This window comes from Lycorma delicatula, chromosome 13 (assembly GCF_047948215.1).
Source record: "Lycorma delicatula isolate Av1 chromosome 13, ASM4794821v1, whole genome shotgun sequence".
In the NCBI taxonomy this organism is placed as follows: domain Eukaryota; kingdom Metazoa; phylum Arthropoda; class Insecta; order Hemiptera; family Fulgoridae; genus Lycorma; species Lycorma delicatula.
The window spans coordinates 28,155,085-28,180,710 of NC_134467.1; the positions used below are offsets into that span (position 1 = coordinate 28,155,085).

Sequence of the window (25,626 nt, forward strand, 5' to 3'; positions counted from 1 at the left end):
TTAATTTTATTTATACATAGATTTTTTGAGTTTAAAAATTATTGTCTGAAATTGTTCTTAGAATATTAGTATCAGTAAGGTACAGTAAAGTAGTTTGCTACAACGGTTTAGTAAGTAGTATCTCAACTTTCATTCAATAAGTTCTTGGTTTAAATCCTGGTTACGCTTGACATTTTAACATATCAAATCATCATATTTCACAATTATAAAAAGAGGTTACCAAAAAGTCATAATCATAAAAGGTAGTTTTTTGTTTAACTTTTCGAAGTTGTCAAATTATTAACACCATCAGCTTACTAAAATCTTAATTTGGTAAACTATAGAAAAATTAAAATGTCATTTATTTGGAATTGATTATTATTTTTAATTTGTTTCATTTTTATTTAAAATATGGATTAGCCTAGAAAAAAACATTGTTTGTATTAAAGAAAAGTTGTTTGGAAAAAATATCAAAAATGAAGTAAAGAAACTACTACTGAGTGTGAGTTAAGGTTCTCTTGAATGCAAGGTGTTTGTATGTGTGTGTGTGTGTGTATATATATATATATATATATATATATATATATATATATATATGTGTGTGTGTGTGTGTGTGTGTGTGTGTGTGTGTGTGTGTGTGTGTGTGTGTGTGTATGTGTGTGTGTGTGTGTGTGTGTGTGTGTGTGTGTGTGTGTGTGTGTGTGTGTGTGTGTGTGTGTGTGTGTGTGTGTGTGTGTGTGTGTGTGTGTGTGTGTGTGTGTGTGAATATATATAATTGATTACTCTAAGTTTTATAAGTTTTCAGCGAAAATTATTTTCAGAAAAAATTTAGACAAAAAAATTTTGCATTTAAATTATAAGGGAAGCAATTTGCAGAGGAACTTTCAGAACAAAATAAAAAATGAATAATTGAAATCGGTCCGTATTTCATTGAATAAAGCATATACATAAATAAAAAATATTGTATAACTGTTTGAGGACTTTCTTAACGTCAGGCTATATATCATTATGCTGTAGAACCCATTTTAAAAAGTAATCTGTTTATTTTTTTTTTTAAATGTAAAACATTTGTAAATGTGTTTTTTTTTTCAAAATCTTCAAAAGTTTTGATAACTGACAAAAACATACATTACTAAAAGAATTCTGCTCTACAAAATAAAAATAAATAATTTTTGAAATTCATCAATTTTAATAAATCTTTTTTGAACATTAAGGTTTGAAAATACAAAAGTAATAATAAATACATACTTGTACACATTGAGTGATAATGATTTGCTTTTTTAACATTTTTTTTTTTTAAACAGAAGCAGTAAAGAAGAAAAAGCATTAAGTGTAAAGTAAACATTTGTTTTTTTTTCCTGTTTACTTTATTGAGGAAGTTTCTGTAGAAAAATAAAACATTTTTAATAATTTTTTTTTTAAGTCAAATTAAAACGTTCTGTTGGGCACAGTTTGATACAGGAAAATGATTAGACAATATTAAAATTAATGAAAATTTATTTAAAATTTTATTCATCTCTTGGACAAAAAATTCTCCTACTAAAATTCAGATTGAGCTTTTAAAATACAAACATTTTCTGTCAGATCAGTGTTTGGCACCCTTCATAATTATGCATCATATAAACTGTTATTCAGAAAATTGAAAACATTCACTTATTCTTTTGTTTATATGCATGAAAATGTAAAGTTTGCTAAAAAACTTTACAAATCGGACAAAAAAATTATTTTTATATATCTCAACACAACATTTTGACTAACAAGGAAGGATCTTATAATGCATTAATAATATACCAAATCATTAAAAAAAATTTTCCTACTAATTTATTTAAAATACAATTAAAAAATTTTCTTTTATAGAAACAGTATTACTCTGCCGATGAATTTCTAAATACCTGGAATTTTTCACCTAACTGTTCAATGTGTGCACTCAAAGATATTCAATAATGGCTTCTGAATTCTTAATTATTTTGTAGTTATTTTTTTATATTTAGTTTCTTCTTGTATTTAGCTGAAAATGATTTTTTTTTACTGATAAATTTATTCATTAATTCACTACAAAATCTTTTTAAGTTTGTACATGGGAATATGGAAATGGAATTTTTTAGTGTATGTAAAATCCTATACATGAATGGGATTTGAAGCCAGGACTCCATGAAAGGCCAAGTTGTTACACTTCACCACAGCGATCAATTACGAATACGGACTATAATCACATATATCTTTATTAAATCATAATTATGTATTCTGTGATGCTTCTCAAAACAAATAAAATTTTAAAAAATTGAAGATTTTACTGCGGTTTTCCAGGCAAATACTGGGGTAGTTCCTGTTTTTTATCTTTAGAGTAGCATGTCTATCCATTCCTAATATGATCTATATAAATATTTGATTAAACTGTTTGGTATTAATGTAGTAGGCGATATATTGCTGTAGTTAGTTAGTTTTTAAGTTGGCACCACTGAAACACTATATTGAAATAAATAAATAAAATTACAATTATAATCTAACCAAACTTAACCTACGCTAGGTTCGCTCACTAACCTTGGCTCACTAGTCAAAGGTTAGCAAGTAAAGTGAGTGTAGGTTAAGCTTGGTTAGGGCCACCGGGTTGGTCTAATGGTGAACGCGTCTTCCCAAATCAGCTGATTTGGAAGTCGAGAGTTCCAGCATTCAAGTCCTAGTAAAGCCAGCTATTTTTACACGGATTTGAATACTAGATCGTGTATACCGGTGTTCTTTGTTGGTTGGGTTTCAATTAACCACACATCTCGGAAATGGTCGAACTGAGAATGTACAAGACTACAAGACTACACTTCATTTACACTCATACATATCATCCTCTGAAGAATTATCTAAACGGTAGTTACCGGAGGTTAAACAGTAAAGAAAGAACAGTAAAGAAAGGTTATATTTATAATTTTATTTATTTATTTTCTTATTTCAATATAGCGTTTCAGTGGTGGCATCTAAGAACTAACTACAACAGTAAATTACCTACTACATTAATACCAAATGTTTACTTATTTAAATTTTATACATACAAATTGCATATTTATCTTTATTTGTTTAAAAATTATAGAAATTTTAAAATGATTTTTATATGAATGACTGTTTACTGGTATTTAAGCATTTAATTTAAGCAGTATCCTTTTTTATATTATTAAAATTAAACTTACCTCAAATATAATAAGTACATATAGTCCAAGAAGAACTAACAATGCATATATTACACCATCTGATGGATCTATAGGTGAAAAGTTAAGACTAAATGATATTGGAAAACTTGCAGCAAGATTGGTTTTGAATTGGAAACGTATTATTCCTTGCGGTATTGATCTAGAAGTAAACAAAAATTTAATCAATAAACAATGGAAATAACCAGATAAACATTAAAATATATGATCTTTGAAGTTAAATTTATGGGAAACTTTTCAAAATTGTAACTAGTTAGATAAGAAGATGAACTATTTCCATTTTTTCTTTAACTGTTCTTTAAAGAATGGAAATAACTTGAAGAAAAACATAGCTTCAATAAATATATAAAACTAAGAAGAACTAAAGAATCTATAGGCTTATAGCTTTTGCAGATTATTTAGGTATAATTGATCTAGACTTAGAAATTTCTAAAATGAGATTAGAACTTCTGAAGGAAACAGCAGATAAAGTAAAACAAACTTCATTTGAAAAAAACTGATTACTTTAAATATCTTGGAGAAACATTCATCTTATAAGTGGAAAAGAAGTAGTTGAAATATGAGCAGAAAAATTAAAAAGTTATAATGAAAGTAGTTCATATAACAAAAACATTTTTTTTAAATAATATTAAATTAAGACGCTAAGGAAACCCATATTACCTGAAGACCGCATAGAAGGACTTAAGAATATAAAATACCAAGCACATATAAATGGAAATAACTGTTCAGTCACTGATGTAGATAAAATAAATTAAAATAAACCAACACTAACATTCGTAAGTGTATAAAGATTCAGAAGAAATAGTTCAAGTAATTAGAAAAATCTGATTTAAGTAAGGTCATTAGGACAAAAATACGAACAATTGGCCAAATGTTGTAGTGGTTAGAATGCTACCTTCTAAATCATTTGGTCTTAAGTTCATTTCCCAGCAAGGATCTGGAATTTTTCATTCATTACTTCATCGTTAAAATACCCCCAAAGGCTTCTTCAAGGTTGTATTGTTTAAAGAAAACTGTTATTCAAGCAAACAATTATTTAATAATCAGAACATTCTTGGGATAAATAAAATGTACTGTGTACAGCTTTAACTCTACAGTTTTCTACATTGGTCAAACAGGGCACATCTTCAAAAACAAAATTAAAAATTAAAACCCATGTTCTGCGTTGGTCAAACACAATGACAATTATTTATAAAAGCCATCCTTAGCAATATAGAGTCAATCATTTGCCCATCCAGCTCATCAATACAAATCAAATCACCAATATTAACAAAAGCCTGTTGGATCTTTATATTCTCATTAAAATTAAAATTACATTCTAATTCTCACACTCATCATTGTGTTGTATGAATCATATAAACTTATAAAATTTCAAAATGTTATGCTAATTAAACTGGGGCAATTAAAACCCAACATATTTTTAAATGAGATTCTTTTAATTCAAAAAAGGAGAAAAAAAACAACAATAAATCAGATGATGCCAGTTGAGGAAACAACAAAGCAGGAAAACATAAGTTGAGTTAAGGATAAAATATTGTTGAATATAAATTACTTCTTTTTTTTATTTATCATTTTAATTTAATTTACTTACGAAAAATTATAATTATAAACATCAAATAGATGACGACGTCTAACTGCTGGTACAATATCAATTATTTCTTCTGATACCAAAGGTACAATCCATTCTTTAGTAATTTTCTATAAAAAAAGATGTGTATATAAATCATACATTGAAATATTAAAAATAATAATAATAATAATTTTTACTTAAAATGTTTCCTTTCAACTTAAAAGTTTTTGAGGAAAATCTTTTCCTGAAAATTGAAATGTATAAGTTAAAGGTTAAATACCAATATCAGAACTCACATTTAAATTGCACTTTCCACATAAATAACAAGTTAACAACATAAAGCATGATATTTTCTTTGCTTGCTGTTGGTTTTTTTTTAAATGACCACCATTTATACCTTTAAAATTTTTAAATTAGAAAATGGTTTTTAATGTGTGATATCAAGGCGAAGACATGAAAAATACCTATAAAAATGTACTTTCTCTTCTATCTTCTCCAATCTCCTACACATAAGGTGAATTTGTTTGAGCAACATGCTTAAAATTAAGAATTTTATCCATATAATGCAATAATGTATATAGTAATTCAAATAAATATCTTATTACTTAATTTAGGTAATAATAAACTTACAATTTATATTAATTTACATTAAGAAATTAAAGAATTAATGTTTATTAAAGAATAAACATCCTTGTAATTTATGTAATTCTTTAGATTACTGTATGTATGCTGTACTTTCTAGATGATGGACGACAGAATGAAATTTATAAAATAATAAAAAGACATTAAAGTAATGTCATTAATTATAACTTATCACTGTCAAATATTTTGTTGTGTATCCTCATACCAGAGTGCCTTGGAAATTCAAAGGCACCATTATGGTTATACATGTATAAAATAAAAACTGTTATATAAAGCTGAAATACCAGTAAAATGATTTGCTGTTCGTTAAAAAGTTATAGTATTGTGGTAAGTTACTTTCCCTAATTAGGCCAACCAGATGGTTGTCTAAGATGAAAGCGGCCTCAAATTCCTTCAAAACATATATGACTAAAAAAATGTTTTATTACTGCATAAGTAATATATGATGAAAAATCCTTAATGAAATTTAAACAAGAACCTAACAAATTTCTTGTTAGAATTCTATCTACACTATCATTCAATATACAGTGCATACACAGTACGGCACATCATTAATAGTGAGCATTACAGCAGAGAATTATGCTATTAAATCTCTGCTGTAATGCTGTGTAATGGATACAATCAAGGAGAATACAATGAACTGTTATGTGCCAGTTATCTGAAGGAGAATGTTGGATCATCACCAAAAATCATGAGTTATGCATGATTATAAATTCAGTTTGCCTCAATTGTAGATTACTAGGATGATATCTTTATATAACTGTCTTATACTGATAATTTCCATAGAAGTAAACAATTTTTTATCTAACAAATCTTGTTTTTGACAACAGCCAAACACTCACTTTTCCTTACATTGCTTTCAACTAATCACTTTTAGAGCATGTATAATCAGAGTTATACATTGGATGTTTAAGGTTGATTCAGGAAATAATGCTAGAAGTTAGCCTGCATAAGCAGATATATGTATATTTTATCAAAATTGGGAAACTTTTTTTAACTAGAGTGAACAGGGGCTGAAGGTGTTAAAAGATGAGATTGATTGCAAAGATATAAGATTTAATGAGGAAGTTATATAGAGATCTTAAGGTAGTAGTGAAGAGTCAAGGTAAGGAAACAGTACCTCAAGGAAAGTACCTTGAGGTTCTCCTCTACCAAAAATCACCTCTTCTGTTTCCTTACCTTCTTCTATATATATATATGCAGAAAAGCTGATAGAATAGCTTTGGAAAGGACAAAGGGTGTAAAAGATGGAAGAAAAAAGTATAAACAGTTAAATATGCAGATGATCAGGGAGTAATTGCAGACACATGAAGAATTTTTATTTTTTAATTATGGAAAGAAATGTTTTAACAAGATACAAATTTTTAATGAAAATTAATTCTGGTGAAACAAAAGTTATGATCTTGATTAAAGAAGATATAAATTTGAATAATTGATTGAAGAGAAAGAAATTATTATTTGATTGGTGAGAACGTTTAAGTATTTAGGAATCACAATTACTTTGAATGGAATTGTATTAAGATAAGAAACAGAATTTACAGTAGATAAAGAACATTTAGAAAAGTTTAAGGATTAATAATAATAATAAAAATACAATTGAAATTAAGATAAGGGTTCAGAATTTTTATTTTATTTTTTGAGTGTGCTGATGTATGGAAAGGAAACATATATAATCAAGAAGAAGGAAGATGTTGAAAGTTTTGAAATATTGTTATTTAGAAAATAAAATAGAGTACCATAATAAGAAATGAAGAAATGCAAAGGAGAATGTATGAAGAAAGATGTCTGTTGAAAGATATTATAAAAAGGGAATATTATGGATTGAACATACTTTGAAAAGGGAATGTTTTCAAAGAATTATTAAATACAAAAAAAAAAGAAAAGGAAGAAAAAGGATTATTATGTTTCAGATGTAATGAGAGGAAGAAGTTATGTTTAAATAAAGAAGGAACACAAGATAGAGATAGATGAAGAGCCATCCAATTAATTCTTGTCTTAGAACAGCTTTACTAAAAAAGAAAAAATAATCTGGAATCGATTGCCGACTCCATAAAGGTTGGTTAAATACATCCTTTAAGTAGGATCTTAAAGGAATTCAATACAACTGATCAGCTAATAAGTGGTGATACAAGTGACTGAAATAACAGGTGAGTTATTTGTTATATCTCTTATACTTATTACTTAATATTAACTTTTTCTGTAAAACTTTTTTTAAATTTAATTATCATTAGCTTTTATCACTAATAAATTTAAAAAATATGCAGGAGAACTTGTTTAGATTTATTACAGCTGTTGGTTGTAAATAGGTATAATTTATTAACTACATTACCCAAGTTGTGTCACTATACACACATGCACACATACACACACACGCACGCATATATTAATTTTATACTTACATTATTTGTTTCTGACATTACCTCAGAATAGATTACATTTTTATTATTGACCATCGTACTGTTCAATTGGGTTGTTTGCTTTGTTTGTACAAACTCAGCCCATACAGTTAAACATCTTTGTGATAAGTTACCATAATAAAGTGGTAAAATTGCACCTTCCAATTCTAAAGTTATTTGATGCTTAATAGGATGTTGCATTACCCAATAACTTAAAATATTTAATCAAGGATTATATAATAAAATACATTTATCACAATCATTTACAAAAATATTATGTATACATTCGACATTACTTATCAATAAATAAATATTTTATTCACACCATTACTTAATAAATTATATTACATAAGCCATATTTGAATGAGTAGTTATAATACTATATGGATATAAGTAGGAAATTCCCTGAATTTGCCTGGAAAAGTCAAGGAAAATTGATGTGGCGAACCTGGCAGAAAGCAGAGGGGTAGAAAAAGAAATAAATAGAAACATTACATGTAATAGCAGAAAAAAATGAACTACTGATCTCTTATGAGAATACAGAAATATGATTCAAAACAAGAAAGACTTCGACATAGATGCCAAATATAACATACAGAGAGATCAGTACAGTCAAAAAATTTTGTTATCTAGATGAAATAATAACACCAATAGGTATGCCAAAAAAAAAGAATCACTGAAAAAAAGGCAATAAAGATGGAATTAACATGTTAACTGTCTTATGAAATAACAGCAAAAAATCCATTTTGATAAACATGAGATGAAACACTATACCACAGTGTTCAAACCAGAAGTATTACAAAAGCAATCAACACAAACAAGATTTAACATGCTAAAGTTTTATATATACTTTAATACAATCTAACCTTCCATTTTTTAAATATATACCATTAAATTCAACTTTTTTTTGTCTTCAGTCATTTGACTGGTTTGATGCAGCTCTTCAAGATTCCCTATCTAGTGCTAGTCGTTGTATACCCTCTACATCCTACATCCCTAACAATTTGTTTTACATATTCCAAACGTGGCCTGCCTACACAATTTTTTCCTTCTACCTGTCCTTCCAATATTAAAGCGACTATTCCAGGATGCCTTAGTATGTGGCCTATAAGTCTGTCTCTTCTTTTAACTATATTTTTCCAAATGCTTCTTCCTTCATCTATTTGTCGCAATACCTCTTCATTTGTCACTTTATCCACCCATCTGATTTTTAACATTCTCCTATAGCACCACATTTCAAAAGCTTCTAATCTTTTCTTCTCAGATACTCCGATTGTCCAAGTTTCACTTCCATATAAAGCGACACTCCAAACATATATTTTCAAAAATCTTTTCCTGACATTTAAATTAATTTTTGATGTAAAAAAATTATATTTCTTACTGAAGGCTCGTTTCACTTGTGCTATTCGGCATTTTATATCGCTCCTGCTTCGTCCATCTTTAGTAATTCTACTTCCCAAATAACAAAATTCTTCTACCTCCATAATCTTTTCTCCTCCTGTTTTCACATTCAGTGGTCCATCTTTGTTATTTCTACTACATTTCATTACTTTTGTTTTCTTCTTGTTTAAATTCAACACAAACTCGTATTTGTAATCTTTTTTTATACATGGCAATTGGTAAATGTTGACTCGCGTATTGTTATAAACAACCTTTATATGATTATTGTACCGTTATTTAAAACAACATCGTGTTTGTCCTACACAGAACTATGTAAGTGAAACAATTTTTTTTTTGTGTTGTGAAAGCTAAATTCTATCCAGCTTTTTTTATGAATTTTAAATTTTTAAATTGTTTAATCAAACTTTTTGTTTGTGATAACTTCTTTATTTTGTTTATAAGTGAATTTGATTATCCATTTGTTATGCTAGATACTTTTTAGTATTGACTTTTTTTTGTAATTTTCTGGTTAATTTCAACATTCTGGATTAAATAATCTGAGGATCATCATCCCCAGAGTTGAGGGTTATTCTCAAAAGTTTGTAATTTGCCATGATTATTGGAGAAAATTAGGAGTAAAGTGGTTTCATTATATACTTTTCACTGATCCAAATATATCGTTTCATAACAAGATTCTAAGCCCCTACTGAAATATAAGTGATATTCAACCCTGTTAGAAACACTTTCATTCTGTTCGTTGATACGACTGGGTATAAATTGAACATCATTACTTTCAGAAAAAGAGCTGAATTGAATCTCTTTAGTTTAATTTATGTTTGTTATATTTTCTTATTCTGCCTTAGTATAAGTTGACTGCAATATATTTGTATATTATTTATCAGCATAATATTTTAAGAACTTGTTTATTGTTTGAGAATATACGAGCATGTGTTTGTTAAACATTTATATCATTTAAGTTTTGTTAATATAAAATATATTTCTGTTATAATTTGAAACGTTTTGCTGTTATTTGTAACAAAAATGTCAATTTTATAAATCCATAGCAAGTTTAGGTCATATAGACTTACTGCAAACTAATTTTTTTTCTTTCTACTGAGATTATTTATTATTAAAATTGTATTTTTATCTTATTTGACTTTTTTTGTTTCATTTTATTAATATCGAGTATCGTTTTACATGCTTTTCTTTAGCTCAGTTTCATTCCAGGTTAACGGTTAACGGATAGTACACATGCACAGAAGATGGAGAGTAGTAGTACACAGGCACAGCAGGTTTTTGGGATGAACATTAATGTAGTTGATTAACCAACATAATGCTTCGAACACCCTTGTACGAGATATCGAAAACTCTGGTATTACATTTACTCCTATAAATAATAAACATCATACTAATAAAAAGTATAAATAAAAAAATCTTTAAAACATGCTTTCAAACAAATCTAAAAAAGTGGATTACCCAGTAAACATAAATAGAAGATAATTTTGTTTTCAATAAAATAATATGTATAAAGTTGTCTATTTTCACAAGACCACAATGAAAAATATGGGGCACGCTTTCATATATAATATCTGAATTAATTCTTTAAATATGACAAACGTTTTGATATAAAATGAAAATGATAGCTTCAGTATACAATATCTAATAAGTCTCTTTGGATGAACTAAAGTTAAGGTACAAAATAGAACTGAGGTCGCGCCCCATGCTTTTCATTGTGGTCTGGTGAAAATAGACAACTTTATACATTTTATTTTATTGAAAACAAAATTATCTTCTGTTTATGCTTTTACTGGGTTTTTTAGATTTTTTAACATTCATTTTTTTATTTGTCTAAAAGCATGTTATAAAAAAATTTTTTTTTATTGATTCATAAATTTTGTTTTTGCTTTTTTTTATTAATGTTATAATTTTTCATTAGTTTCATTACATCTACTGTTGATGAGTATTTACTAGTCAAAATTCATGTTTTAGTTACAGAACTTTATATAAACAACGTTATATAAACTTTATAGAAATTAAAATATTGTACTTAATTTTAATGAAAATCGTCTAAATTTACCAGATAAGCAGAGATAAATTTAGAAATAGTTATCCTATTAAAATTATACCACTTTTGTGGTTAAGGGTGAAAGAGAAATTGAACTCCAATTCCCCATACTCGTATCACAGTCCTGTTGAGTGCAATAATATTTATGATTGATTAAAACATTTCATATAAAGCAACACTGTGGTATTGTTATATTCTGATTTGTGTATAACTAGAAATACGCATTATTGTACATTGTTAGTGTAAGTAATTGTGGATCAACTGCTGAATGTAATGAAAATAAATATGTTATAACAGTGCGCTTTTCCAATTTCAGTAAACATAATTACTAAAATTTTAAGTAATAGATTCTTAAATATTACAAATATTACAACTTGCTAATAATGTTTTGCTTTATTTATTCTCTTATAGATGCGTATTATACCTTCACATGAACATAATATGGTAATTTGAGCTAATAGCACACACCTGCTTCAAAGATTTTTAACATGCATGGAGGAATGAATAAAAGAGTATGAAATTAAAGTAAACATAAGCAAACTAAACTAATGGAAATATATAAAAGGAGGATTTAGTGGTTAGGTCAAATGAAGGAGAAATTAAAAAAAGTAGAAAATTATAGATATTTGAGGACTACGGTGATAGAAGACTGAAAGAATGTAAAGGAAATAAAATTAAAAAAGCAATACCTAGGGAAATCTTTAGTAAGAAAAGGAAATTACTATGTTGTAAAAGGTGAGTCACGGTTAAGAAGAAGGTTAACCAAATTCTATGAAGTATGGAGTTTCTTGTTGTACAAAATTGAAGCATGGATGATGTGGAAGAAGGACTAAATTGAGACTTTTGAAATGTGAATGTAACGAAAGTTAGATATACAGTAAAGTAACCCACCGGGTTGGTCGCGTTTGGGAAGACTGATTGACAGCTGATTTGGAAGTCGAGAGTTCCAGCGTTAAGTCCTAGTAAAGCCAGCTATTTTTACACGGACTTGAATACTAGATCGTGGATACCGGTGTTCTTTGGTGATTGGGTTTCAATTAACCACACATCTCAGGTATGGTCAAACTGAGAATGTACAAGACTACACTTCATTCACACTCATACATATCATCCTCATTCATCCTCTGAAGTATTATCTAAATGGTAGTTACCAGAGGCTAAACAGGAAAAAAATAAAGAAAAGAAAGATATACAGTAAAGTGAGGAACGAGGAAATAATGAACAAAATAAAAAAAATAACATTTATGCGGGAAGTACACAAAAAAAGCGGAAACTGGTAAGGACATGCAGTTAGATTGGAATCTTGACAATTGCATTGTAAAGAGAAAGAAAGTAAGGAAGAAGAAGGATGAAGTTAATAGATAAGGTGACAATTGGAAACTACAAGCAGATAAAAAAGAAGGGTTGGATGGAGAGAGCAGTGGTAAAAGGGACCTGCTGCCAGGCAAAAAAAAAAAATAATGATGACCCTTATAAAACATATTATACGTTACAATATCCACTTGGGTAACATCAAGACATTATCATGGATTCAATTTCTTATATAAGTAAAATAACCAGTTATTTTACCTTTATCCTCCTCAAACTTATAAATATATACTTAACAATTTTCATTTTTTCCTTCTCAATTTTTATTTATTTTATTGTAATTTTTAATTATTAATAGTCGTTAACCAATTCTATTATTTATTTTATAATTAATGAGGTTTTACTATGATTTTGCTCTTACCTAGATGGATTAAGGAATATATCCAACCTAATAGGGCCAGTTCCTTTTTTTATCCATGAATTAGCATACCTAACCATTTCTGATATGATCTATATAATGTATTATTATGTAACCAAAAATTAAAAAATTTGTTTAGTGTACCCTAAAAGAAACAAAATAATCAAAAAAAATCAACTGTCGGTCTATCATTCAGAGGTCCTGGGTTTGAATCCCAGCCAGGCATGGTATTTTTTTATGCTAAAACTCCCATTTCCATATCCCACGCACAAGATTGAAGCTTATTAGGTGATATCAAGCAAAAATAAAATAAATAAATGATATCAATTTCTATAAGGTGGTTTTACTTTGTAAATATTTTAGTAATTAATATTAAAATTAGCTGGTGGTATATTAAATTAATACTTCTTAATACTTTTTAATCATAAAATTGACCTCAAGAATGATTTCAAATTGTTTCAATACATACCTCTTTATCTTTCCTTTTTTTTTTAAACATGAAAATAAAACAAATATAAATAATTATACAATTAAAAGCTTTAATATTTTTTATTTGATAAAGGATATTTCTTATTTTATTTTCTGGCACTGAAATTTGATGCATTGTGATTAAATTATGTTCCTGTTTAGTCATCAGAATAACCTGAAACAGAATTCTTTTATTTAGTTAATATAAATAAATACAATTATTTTGTGTTTAATTATGCCAATCTCCAGGACAGAGTGATAGAACCTCTTGTCTTTCATTTGAAGATTCCTAGATTCAAATCCCCATCCTGTACAGCATTTTTGTACATTTCAAAATTCATTATCGTCTAACAACTACTTTTGGGTGTCAATCCTTTTGTTAGTGCATAAATAAATTTTATTTGCTTTAACACTAAACCACTCAATGGAAATAATTTGTTTTATACTGTATTAAAACTTGTACTTTTCTGTGGTTTTTTTTTGAGTTAAAATTTATTTGAACAAAATTTTATGGAATAAAAAAAAGCAATATTTATTTAAAAGTACTTTATTTTTCATCTGTTTTTCTGATAGTCTAATTTTAATGTTGTGGAAGAACAGTAAAAGATTATAAAGGGTTAGGGAAAAAAATTTCTTCGTATTTTAATGCAAATATAAAACAACCTTTGTTTTATATTTCAACTGAAGTTTATTTAACCAAATAAGTGCTATTTTGATAGACTACCTTTTACTATTTTTCAAGCAGTCAAAATAACGTCACTTTAGAACTTCTGTTTTTTCTAGATAAAAAAATTTAATAAGTGATTTTCACAGGCCACTTTTGAAGTCAAATTTATACGATTATAAAGTTACGTAGAGACAGAAGAAAATTTATTCCAACAGTACAAAATCAATAATACGTGTTGGGATTGATGTAGCTGTGACGGGAGACGACGTCTTTCCAATACATAGATTTTGGTCGCTATTCTCGCTCTATTGGCGTAATCTTTTCAATAGTTGACGGTTGAGGTTGAATCAATCGTTTGATCGGGCGACGGCAGCAACATAAATTATCAAAATTCTTTTTGTTTTTAAGTAAATTAAGAATAAATTTTATATATATTCTAGCGATCAGAGGTAAACAACCTTCCCGTCTGGATCCCCTCCATGATCATTAAACTCATGTTTGTGAGAATAATTATGGTAAATAAAAATTAAAGTCTGTTCAATTTATAAAAGTAATGTACTTTCTTCAGAGCAAAAGTTTGGTTAGTGCAGTACCTGCTAATTGGTTTTTAGATTTCCCATCGCAGCTTCATTCGCAAAATTTATAACCAGAATTACAAACATAAATAACCATCATAATGTTACCAAATCTCATAAAGATCGATTCAATAGCGGTAACATAAAACTGCAAAAATATAAAAAAATAACTTATGTTTTTTTACTCTTTAAAATATTAAAATTGAACCCAAAAATGTTTTTAGATATTATTTTGAGAATATTTATTTGCAAGAGCAAATCAACTGAATATCTCATTTAGTATAGTTGGAAATTAAGAAAATTTGCAATGATTCTTCGACATTTTTTTACCTTTCTTCACTGCTTTCAAGATCGAATTCAAAAAAATATAGAAATTGCTTTCTATTTATTCAAAAGAAGATTATATACACCAGAAATCAAGTTTATATATTCATTTATTGCCAAGAAATTAAAAAAAAGTAAATTTCATTGTTACTCCATTTTAACTCTTCAAACTCGGAATTTTAAAAAATCCTTTCTTAGTGTGCACTTACACCGTAAGATGAACGTGTATACAGATTAATTTATCTTGATTATGAATCAGTTACGACATATTTTATATAAATAAATATTCTAACAGACTTGTTACGGCTTCGACAAGTCAGGGGACTTTGCCCTCTGAACTTCCTTGTGTTCATTAAACTCAAGCTTGTGAGAATAATAATGATAAATACAAATTAAACCTTGTTCCATTTATAAACACTATCAGTGTAGAGTAATTTCTTCCCAGCTACATTTTGATCAGTACAGGCCTTAACTTTGATTGATCTAAGAATGCGGGTTCCAAAACAGTCGATCTCCATAAAAAAATATTAGTTATAATTGGTTACCTGTACGAAGGTAGTGACCGTACTTCGTTTTGATTCTTTTTTTAATTACTTTTATTATGTTTATTACTTTTATGTTTTTTAGTCAAATAACTGGAGGCCAGTCACATCGTGCATACAGCAACAGTGGCTGTGTCTGTTGAATTGCGTACACAGTCGCATCCCTTAAAAAAAATCTACATTTTTAAAAACCTGAAAATGGTTTTTAGATATTTATCTGAAGAGTATTTGCAAGTCCCAATCTAATGAGCATGTTGTTTAGTATAGCCGGAAATGGGAAAAATTTGCCATTATTGTTCAAAATATTTTTGTTTCCTCATCCCTTTCAAGGTCAAATTTCAAAAAATCTAGAAATTAGTTTTTAGATATCCACATGAAAATTAGACACTTGAAAAGTCAAGTTGATATCTTCATTTGTTACAGAGAAATTAGAAAAAAATAGTAAATCTCATTGTTACTCCATTTTACTCCTTCAAACTCTGAGTTTCAAAAAATACTTTCTTAGTGTGCTCTTACACCATAAGATAAACATGTATACAAATTTTTCATCAATTTATTTTTAGTAGTTTGAGCTGGTGTTAATGAATCAATCAGTCAGGACATGTTCTTTTGTGTATATAGAAATGTATAATACAATACTAGATATATATTCATACATACCTACATGCACACATGCATATACAGTTTTCTTTAATTTTACAATACCAAGAATTTGAGAATGCAAACTGCATGTCCTTTCAAATTTTCTCCCATCCCAACATTTAACTTATTTCATCATCTCCTGAGAATGATGAATTACTAAGTTTTCTATCCTATATGTAATTGTAACTGTGAATAACAAAAGTGTTTTCTGCAGTTGTGTAACAGATACAATATTATAAAGAGCTGAAACTCTCAATATTTTTGTCTGTAAATCTACCTTGCTGCTAAAAAGAAAAAAAATCAGTAACAAATAAAAGTAGCACATTTTTCTTATGGCAAAGAAGAATAAATAACTTACAGTGAAGAATATCCAGGAAGCAATTAAAATAGTTAATTTAGTATAACGATTATATGGTGATATTTTTACTGCATCTGGTTCTTCATCCAATTCTTCATCTGGTACAGATTGTTCTTCATTACTCCTGAAATTTAAATTTATTTTAAATTAATAATAAATCTATATATATATATATATATATATATATATATATATATATATATATATTTATTATTAATTTAAATTTATTTTAAATTAATAATAAATCTATATATATATATATATATATATTCAACTTAATTTTTCTTTTTACTAGTATAGAAGTCTCTTAAAGGTAGAAGTTTTTATTTCTACTAATAAACCTTCACGGTGGAGTGGTAACATTTCTGCCTTTCACCTGTAAGGTTCTGGGTTCAATCCTGATCAGGTTTGGCAAATTTTATACACTAAAAAATATGTCTGCCATAAAATAACTAACTGGTTTTGTTGCCTTGAAATTAAGTAAATAAATGTTATCCAATTTCTTTTTATTAATTTTTCAGTACTGTTGGCCAAATCTACTCGTAATATGTATTGTGCATTAATAATTTTTCTAAATTCTATTATAAGTGCATTTAAAGCATTACTACTGTTACATCATTAGAAATATCAAAAGAAAATAAACAAATATGTTATTAAATTTTTACAAAATTATTTTAAAAATCGCAACAGCTGTTTCAGTATACAGAAACTTAGAGATAAAATTCAAAAAATAAAAAGCAATAATAGGGAGTGTATGTATGTATGAATCAGTAATATAGATTTAACATTAAATACTATTGATCAGTTCAGGAAAAGGGGCGGTACTTACATAAAGATAAAAAGCCCATATCACATCCATAAGTTCAACAATGGAAAATTATTCAAGACTAAATGATCTTTTAAAAGTAAATTATAATTTTTAAATTTATTAAATTTTCAGTGATTAAAAATGGTCCAGTTTCAAACCTTTATTCTCAACATGAAGTATTTTGAAATTACCATTAAAAACATGATTCTCATCTACTAAACAATAAGCATAATTAGAAACTCTGTTATTATTGGAAAAACAAGATTTATGGTCCCTTATGCATTTTTCAAAAAATCTACTTGTCTTCCAATATAAACATTGTAACAGGGATCACATTAAAGTTTGTAAACTGCTGATTTTTTAAGCTTATCAGTTTTACTTTTTTTTATTCTTAATACATTTACCTTGAGAATTATCAGATTTGTAAATAATATCAACATCTTTGTTTATTAAAAAAATATAAATATTTAAAAATATATATTTATAGCTTCTATTCTAAAGTTACAAGGAAATGTAGTTTTATCAGTCTATGAAAGAAAAAATGTTATTAACTTTGTAATCTAACAATATAAAATATTAAATAAATGAAGAATATATTTTACAATTTATCAGAATTAGAAACTTTTTATCAGTTTCTTTCTTGATGAATTTAATTTGCAATATTATTTTTAGGAAAAGTCCCATTAAATTTAATTTGATAATCCTGTTTAATTTTTACAAGAACTAATTAATTCATTTACAAAAGAAAAAAATGAGCAAAGAGTTACATGATCTACTCTGTTCTTTTCTGGTTAACTTTCCCAAAAACATTATTCAACTATGGATACAGTAGATTATTATTTACGGAGACGTTAAGTGGAACATTAAATTATGTAAAAAAAAATCATTTTACTTTTTAAGTAAAATCTTGTGATTTTGGACCACATGATGACCATATCTCCCCGCTCGGTAACTAATTTTAATCAAAATTACTTGGCATCAGTGATACATATTCAGAAGTTAACATATCAAATTTCTTAAAAAACCAGTATATACCAGTAAACCAATTTTGGTATAACCAAAAATAATTATATGACTTTTTTTGGGTCAAGATCATTATTATATATATATTTTTTTAATTTAATGTTCCATCAAGAATTAGAAATAATTCACCATTCTATAAAATAATTGAAATATTTAGTAAATACTACTATATTATTTTTATTACCTTGGTGAAATACTTTCGCTTCTTTTATAATGAAATCGGTAACCTTCTCTAAATGATGCTAATATTGGATCTTTTTTAATTTCTTCTGGTAACTCATTCCATACTTCACATGAACGTACAGTCATTTGTCTGTTAAATAAAGTAAAATATATCAATTTTTTTTTTCTCATATTAGAATTAGCCCGTGTAAATGATATTAGGCCATGTCATATCCTCATTTTATTGTGCATGGGGGGGGGGGGTTGCTTATTGTTACTAGTTGAACAGATTACAATACACACATTAGGAAAAAAATAAAAATATTAGAATAATTGTTCTTTAAAATAGTTGTACAAATTTTAGATACAACATTTTTTTTTAAAATGAAGTCTGTTAAATCATCTAATATTTAGATATGATTTGATTTTAGAAGTCTTATGTCTTAAAACTTCATTAAAAACTGTGTCACATTTTTGACAATTTCACTTACTTACAAAGATCACCATTCTACTAAGCTCTAATAAAAAAGCAATGACCAAGCTGGTTATTAGATTGGAGTCAGGGCAGCAACTGATCTACTCTCTGATTGCAACCTTCTACTGTTGTCTTACACAGGAACCATCAACCTTTGTTATTTGGATAATTATTGTCAAAATTTGAATTTAAAATAAATTTTGGCCCATTTTTTTTTATTATCAGAATGATATTAATAATTTTTAATGATTAGGGACATTTAAGTATTTTGTTAACATCTTAGTGAGAGCAGGTTTGCACTTTACTTATTTTTTTATGATAAGGAAAAGGGAGCTTCTCAAATGCTTAAGTAAGACAGAAAAGAAAAAGCAAAATCATTCCTGATGTTTTTCACAACGTATACTTGTAAGATTCTAGGGAAATTCTTGAAACATTAAAGATATATATATAAAGTGATATTAAAGTATGGAAATTGCATCATTTTTCAAAAGTGAGGGATATTAGGAGGTAAATGAAAAATGTACATCTACACAGTTACAAAATTCCTACTTTATGGTGTTTAAAATTTTTGTCTACTATCTTGGACACAGCCACATTGAATCAAATTTTTTTTTTAAATAGGAAGATAGACATGTGGTGCTTGATTTGAATGTAAAATTTTATGATAAAAACGATGGCAAAACAGTTTTTCAATAAATTTACCGTCATTTTCGATTTATAAGCAATAAAATTTTAAAAATGGAAATATTGTGGTAGTAATAAAACGAGATAAAACACCATGTAGTATTTTTTTTTTTTTTTAATTTTTATTATCTTAAGAATTACATTAAATAACAAACTTTAAACAGTAAATGTTGGAATTAGTGGCCCAAACACTAATAATAACAGCCTTCACAATAATAAATAACACTAATAATAATACACAATAACTAATAATTTATTTAACTAATGTCATGCTGAATGATAGTTTTCAAAATTATTAAATGATGGTCCTCAACAAATTTCTGCAAACATCTAACTGTTTAACATACATAGTGTGTAACACTTAAAAAAAAGCATTTCAGAACATATTCTAAAAGTGAAAATAAAGAAAAATGTTCATGTAAACATGGGTTTAAAGAATGCTTTGTTTTCGAGTTGAAGCTTTTGGAAAATGTTACCCTGATTTCTTCTCTATGAATAAAAATGCAGTATAATGAAATTCTTAAAACTTAAATTGAGAGGTAAATTTGATGGTTTTATATGAGATTTAATCAGAAAAATCTAATAAATTAGGTTGCATGTCACTATTTACATTTGAGAAAAATGTTGTAAAACAAAAATATCTTGCTGTCACAAAGCATAGTTCTGTTTAGGTTTAATGTAATTTACAATACCTTCCCTAAATTGTAATAAACAAATAAAATTTTGCATCAAAATTTAATATAATTTTATTTTATTTTTTAGAGATTAATTTAATACAGTGAGTTAATTTATCGCGCAAATGAGCACACTGACATTGAGTAACCACGTTTTAGTAATTTTTTGAAAGTTAGTTAATATTTGTCTAGGTATAGGCTATATAACCCACCAGGTTGGTCTAATGGTGAACCTGTCATCGCAAATCAGCTGATTTCAAATCAAGAGTTTAAGGTTCAAATCCTAGTAAAGGCAGTTACTTTTATATGGATTTAAATATTACGTAGTGGATACCAGGGTTCTTTGGGTTTCAATTAACCACACATCTCAGGAATGGTCGACCTTTCTTTTTACTGTTTAGCCTCCGGTAGCTACCGTTCAGATAATTCTTCAGAGGATGATAGGTATGAGTGTAAATGAAGTGTAGTCTTGTACATTCTCAGTTCGACCATTCCTGAGATGTGTGGTTAATTGAAACCCAACCACCAAAGAACACCGGTATCCACAATCTAGTAGGAATGGTCGACCTGAAACTGTACAAGACTACACTTCATTTACATTCATACGTATCATCCTCATTCAATGAAAAAGATTAAAACTTTTTTTCAGTTTTGAGTGATGAAAAAAAATTATGTTGACCACCAAACTAGTTTTTCCCTTTGAAAATCTATAGCTCTAAAATGGTTACATTTAAAGGAAAACATCCCTAATAAAAAATCAAAATTTTTTGTATGATTGTACTACAACATTTGAATTAAGCGGCTGAAACCTGTATCATATTGAGGGTCATTAGAAACAGATTTTCATTATGATTTAGGTGTACCAAACACCTGTAACCTATAGATCGTGGATACCGATGTTCTTTGGTGGTTGGGTTTCAATTAACCACATATCTCAGGAATGTATTGACCTGAGACTGTACAAGACTGCATTTCATTTACATTCATACATATCATTCTCATTTATCCTCTGAAGTAATACCTTACAGTGGTTCTGGAGGCTAAACAGAAAAAGAGAGGTGTTGGCTACATAATTTGCTAACATACTGGTAGCTGGCAATAGCGTGCAGTGTGTAATAATCGTTTTTGTGCGTACAGAGCACATGGTCTTGTAGCACATAGGCAGAAATGTTTGGTGAATGCATGATCTCAAAAGGTCTGTTGTTCCTCATTCCCCTGATTTATTGTCAGTAGACTTCTTTCTCTGGGGGTTTTGAAAGAACATGTCTATTGAGCAAACCCACATACTTACAAAACCAGGAGCGAGTCATCACTAGATAAATTCCTTTAGCCCTGATGTCATCCTACAAAGAGTGTCAAAAAAAATAGTCCAAAGAGTTTGAACATGTCTTCAGGAAAATGGTAGACATTTCCAACACTTGCTGTAAGACATTACCAGTCGTGTATAACTACATTCCATGAATCAAACCAAATTTGAGTATCTCTATATTTATTATAATCCATACTGGAATTATAGTGTACAGTATTATGATGTGCACTATAAAATGATTGCTCTGTATATAAGGTTAATATAGAATAATATTTAATAATATAATACGATAAAGTGATATAATAATGTTTAATATAGATTATAATTAATATAGTTTAATATAATTACGACAGTATAACTTTAATATAAAAGTGTAAGAAATTTAACTTTTGTTAAAATCAAAACAGACAAAAATATAACAGAAAAATTCTGTTTTAATTTTGAATCAAGAATCATTTCAGTATTATAAAATATCTACAAACAAAATCAATTAATTAATATAAATAACCTCCCACCAGGTAAGAACACTAGGTAATGACGATATCTTTTCTGTCAGTATTTTTAATAATTCGATGAATCATCAAAGAGGTTATAAATAATAAAGGAGTAATGTGTGACTGTTTTATGAATCAATTCCCTAATTCTAAAAAGTATTAACTCCCTGCAACAGGCAGGTTATTATTATACTTATTAATATATACACTAGTGAAATAATTAATAATAATTTATCACATTCTCATTTTTCGACAACTCAGATTCCCAGTAAAATGTGATTTTATTATTAAATTGTTTCTTTAAATCAATTTAATTACATTTTTTATAAATATTTCGATAAGGGGAAGTTATAAAATCATGTAAAAATCACATTTCTCTTTTTATTGACCCTGGGGGTTAAAGAAAGTGTGAAATAAATTTTGTTTATTCATATTTGTTTGTGTTACCCTTTATTTTCGTTAATAAATCAAAGTTCATTTATCAAAAATCTCCAAATTCTATGTTATAACTTTTATATAATATGTAGAAATTACCACACTAACTATATATTTTTTTGAATTTAGTGTATCAAAGTTACTGATTCCTAACCATGTTTAAGATTGATTTTGCCTGCTATTTTTGTGGTGCATATATTTTCTAGATAATTTTATTTGTAATTGATATTTATATAAACCATTATAAAGATAATTTGTTGATTTTTTCTAAGTTATTTACCTTAGATCTGTAGATAAAGCTATGGAAACTTATTAGCTTTATCAATTCATACTTGTGTGAGTAGATGTACAAATAAATATATTTTTATTATTTTATTTTATTTGTTTGTAAATAATCCAATATTTTTCATTACTTTATGTATAAAAAAATTTATGTTTTTTTTTTGAAAAAATAAGCTATTTTTTTATATAATGGGTAGAAAGTTCAGCAAAATTCTTACTGAGTTTTTAAAAGTTTAATTTATAATTATTTTTAATTAAAAAAAAATATTATTCTTTTAAAATTATTATTTTTAAACACTTTAACGAGTATTATCAACATTATTTAAAAAATTATTTTTTTCTTCATTAATATTGTAATTTTTTTGTTATAAAATTAATAAATTTATATTTAAATAAGTAATTAAAGTATTATAAAATCATATTATTAACTTACTCGGGTGCACAGATATATTCTCTATCACTACCTGATGAGGACGATGAGTTATTGAGATTTTGCGGACTGACCAATTTTTCCTGAAAAAATTAAAATCATAAATGTGTACTATTTTTAATATTTGTATATCTTTGTTAATATAAATAAGGTTGGCGTCACGTATAAGTTGCTTAAATCTAAAGTAAATCATTGGAATAAAAATGTAAAAGGTTTTTTTAATGGTATTAAATAGTTGGTACAGTTTATTTACTAACTGTTAACTCTGGATAATGAAATGTAATATAGTCTTGTCAAATACATACAAAAATATTAAATATTATAAAACTCATACCATGTTTTTTAGTACTAATGTTTTTACAAACTTTTCGAAGAAAAGTAGGTATACTTTAGATCGCATGGCAAGAGTGGGAGGTGAAAATGAATTTTCTTCACATTTTGAGGTATGATGAATACCATTCATTTAAATTGTGGTTTTTTATATATATATATATATATATATTTGTTTATTAATAAGCCTGTGTATAAAATTTGTGGCTTGAAAATCTCCAAAACTATATTAAATCAATTTCATTGAAATTTAGTATGCTGTAATAGTGTATCTGAGTTCTCTAAGGGGGTCAGGATGTGTAGTGGTGTATTTTTCATACATGCTTATGCAGTGAGTCACAGTGATGAATTGAAACTTTTTTTTTTTATAGTAATGCTTCTTTGACATGTAACTATTTTATTATGGATCAGAGGTTTTTTTTAGGGAGAAATTAACGTTTTTTATGGAATCTAACCAAATATTTTTCAAAATTTATTTCATTTTAATAATGGAGATTATTCAAATTTGATATACATTTTATGAAACTTCTTGGGATGTAATTAAATTTACCCTTTAAATGTGTTCAAAATATTATTTGTTCTTTCCTAACTTCCTTTATTGTTTTTATTGAATTTTGTTTTCCTTATATGCTAAGTGAAATTATTTATTGCAATCATTTTCCATCAATAAATGCAACGGCCTGTACCAAAACTGCAACAAACATTGTTTATTAACGATTATTTTTTTTTACTATTATTCATTGAATAAATTTTTTTTTTTATAAAATATAAATAAGCTTATTAAGAACTCTCTACCTGTATCGAAAGAAAAATTATATAAAACCCAGAAGAAGTATTTCAATTAAAATTAATTTTGAGAAAAATTATATAAGAATTTGTTGTTTTATGATGTAAAAAGAACCTTAATTTACTTTAATAGAATTGGATTAATTTGAGAATGGGTGTTTTTTTAAATTAATTATGTATTTTGAGACACTGCTCTGATAAAAACTTTATCAGGATTTCCCTTGATTTATCCAGGTAAATGTTGGACCAGTTTCTTTTTTATCCATGGAGTAGCATGTCTACCCCCACTCCTGACATAATCTATTATTTAGTGATAAAAAAAAAATTTTTTTTTAAAACCAAATTTATTAAAAATGGCTCTGGAAACATAATAGGCTTTTATTGTTTATCAAATTATTATACTACATAATCAAAAACAGTTCTGTTATTTGGTTTTTATAGATATAAATATTGTTAATTTAAAAGCAAAAATAGGATATTCATAAAAACAAATATATAAAAATTGTTAGCTGTTTTTTAATTTGTTAAATTTTTATTAGTATCTATCAAGTCTTGATTTGATAGTTGGCTTTTATATACTGAAAATTTATTCTACCTTTTAAATGTAGTCCAACTATATATCATAACATATTGACCAGGGTACATTTAACTAGATCGAATTATTAAATATCTGTGCCATCATTTTAAGGATGCAGAATAATTTAATAATGGTAAAAAAAGGTATGTAATATTTGAAATTACTAACTTACAAAAAAATTGTCGTAGTAGTGTATTTTTTAAAACACTTGTGCAACTAGTAAATTAATAATTTTTAATTTCCTTTTTTTAATAATGCTAATAATTATTAATAATAAGTAAATGAACATTTATGAATACATAATTATTTACTTACCTCCATGACTATAGATATTACAACATCATCTAAACTGAATTTATTGTACTTTACTATGTTATCAATACAGTTTTCTATTTTATAGTGTTTATCTATTTTGATATAATAATTATAAGATAAATTTATTAAAATTAAATTATTATTATTATTAATTTATAATATTGTTTAGCCCAAATGTTGGTCATAAACTACAATCCTTTCCAGCAATTAGCTCACTTATTCTCTGCATCTAACTCTTTTTCACCCTTCCCCTCTGTTCGTCTTTCTCCATTTTTTGTTTTTTTAGATATAAAAGAGGAACTACACCAGCATTT

General features: G+C 27.0%; 2 protein-coding genes across 2 annotated transcripts in view; both read right to left on the reverse strand.

Annotated features, from left to right (window-relative positions):
* Positions 1-7,989, reverse strand: part of LOC142333671 (P protein-like) — a 52,470-nt gene extending 44,481 nt beyond the window's left edge. The window contains exons 1-3 of the mRNA XM_075381083.1: positions 7,806-7,989; positions 4,765-4,871; positions 3,156-3,315 (exon numbers count right to left, since the gene is read on the reverse strand). Coding sequence (XP_075237198.1) covers positions 3,156-3,315; positions 4,765-4,871; positions 7,806-7,982 — 444 coding nt within the window. The 5' untranslated portion in view covers positions 7,983-7,989. The remainder of the gene's footprint in view (positions 1-3,155; positions 3,316-4,764; positions 4,872-7,805) is intronic.
* Positions 7,990-13,400: 5,411 nt separating this feature from the next.
* LOC142334048 (uncharacterized) lies at positions 13,401-25,346 on the reverse strand. Its single transcript, XM_075381715.1, has 6 exons — positions 25,313-25,346; positions 23,308-23,387; positions 18,544-18,672; positions 16,529-16,652; positions 13,540-13,595; positions 13,401-13,434 (listed from the first exon to the last, which is right to left on the reverse strand). Exons 1-6 carry the CDS (start codon positions 25,316-25,318, stop codon positions 13,401-13,403), a joined length of 429 nt encoding a protein of 142 aa, XP_075237830.1. The 5' UTR covers positions 25,319-25,346.
* Positions 25,347-25,626: the final 280 nt, after the last annotated feature.

What these genes read in the sequence shown, in the direction of transcription:
- LOC142334048 (XM_075381715.1), bottom strand. An exon ending in AGCGAAAGTATTTCACCAAG is followed by an intron (nt 16,653 to 18,543) that starts GTAATAAAAATA and finishes TTTAAATTTCAG; the next exon opens with GAGTAATGAAGAACAATCTG. An exon ending in ACAATGCATCAAATTTCAGT is followed by an intron (nt 13,435 to 13,539) that starts GCCAGAAAATAA and finishes TAAAAAAAAAAG; the next exon opens with GAAAGATAAAGAGGTATGTA.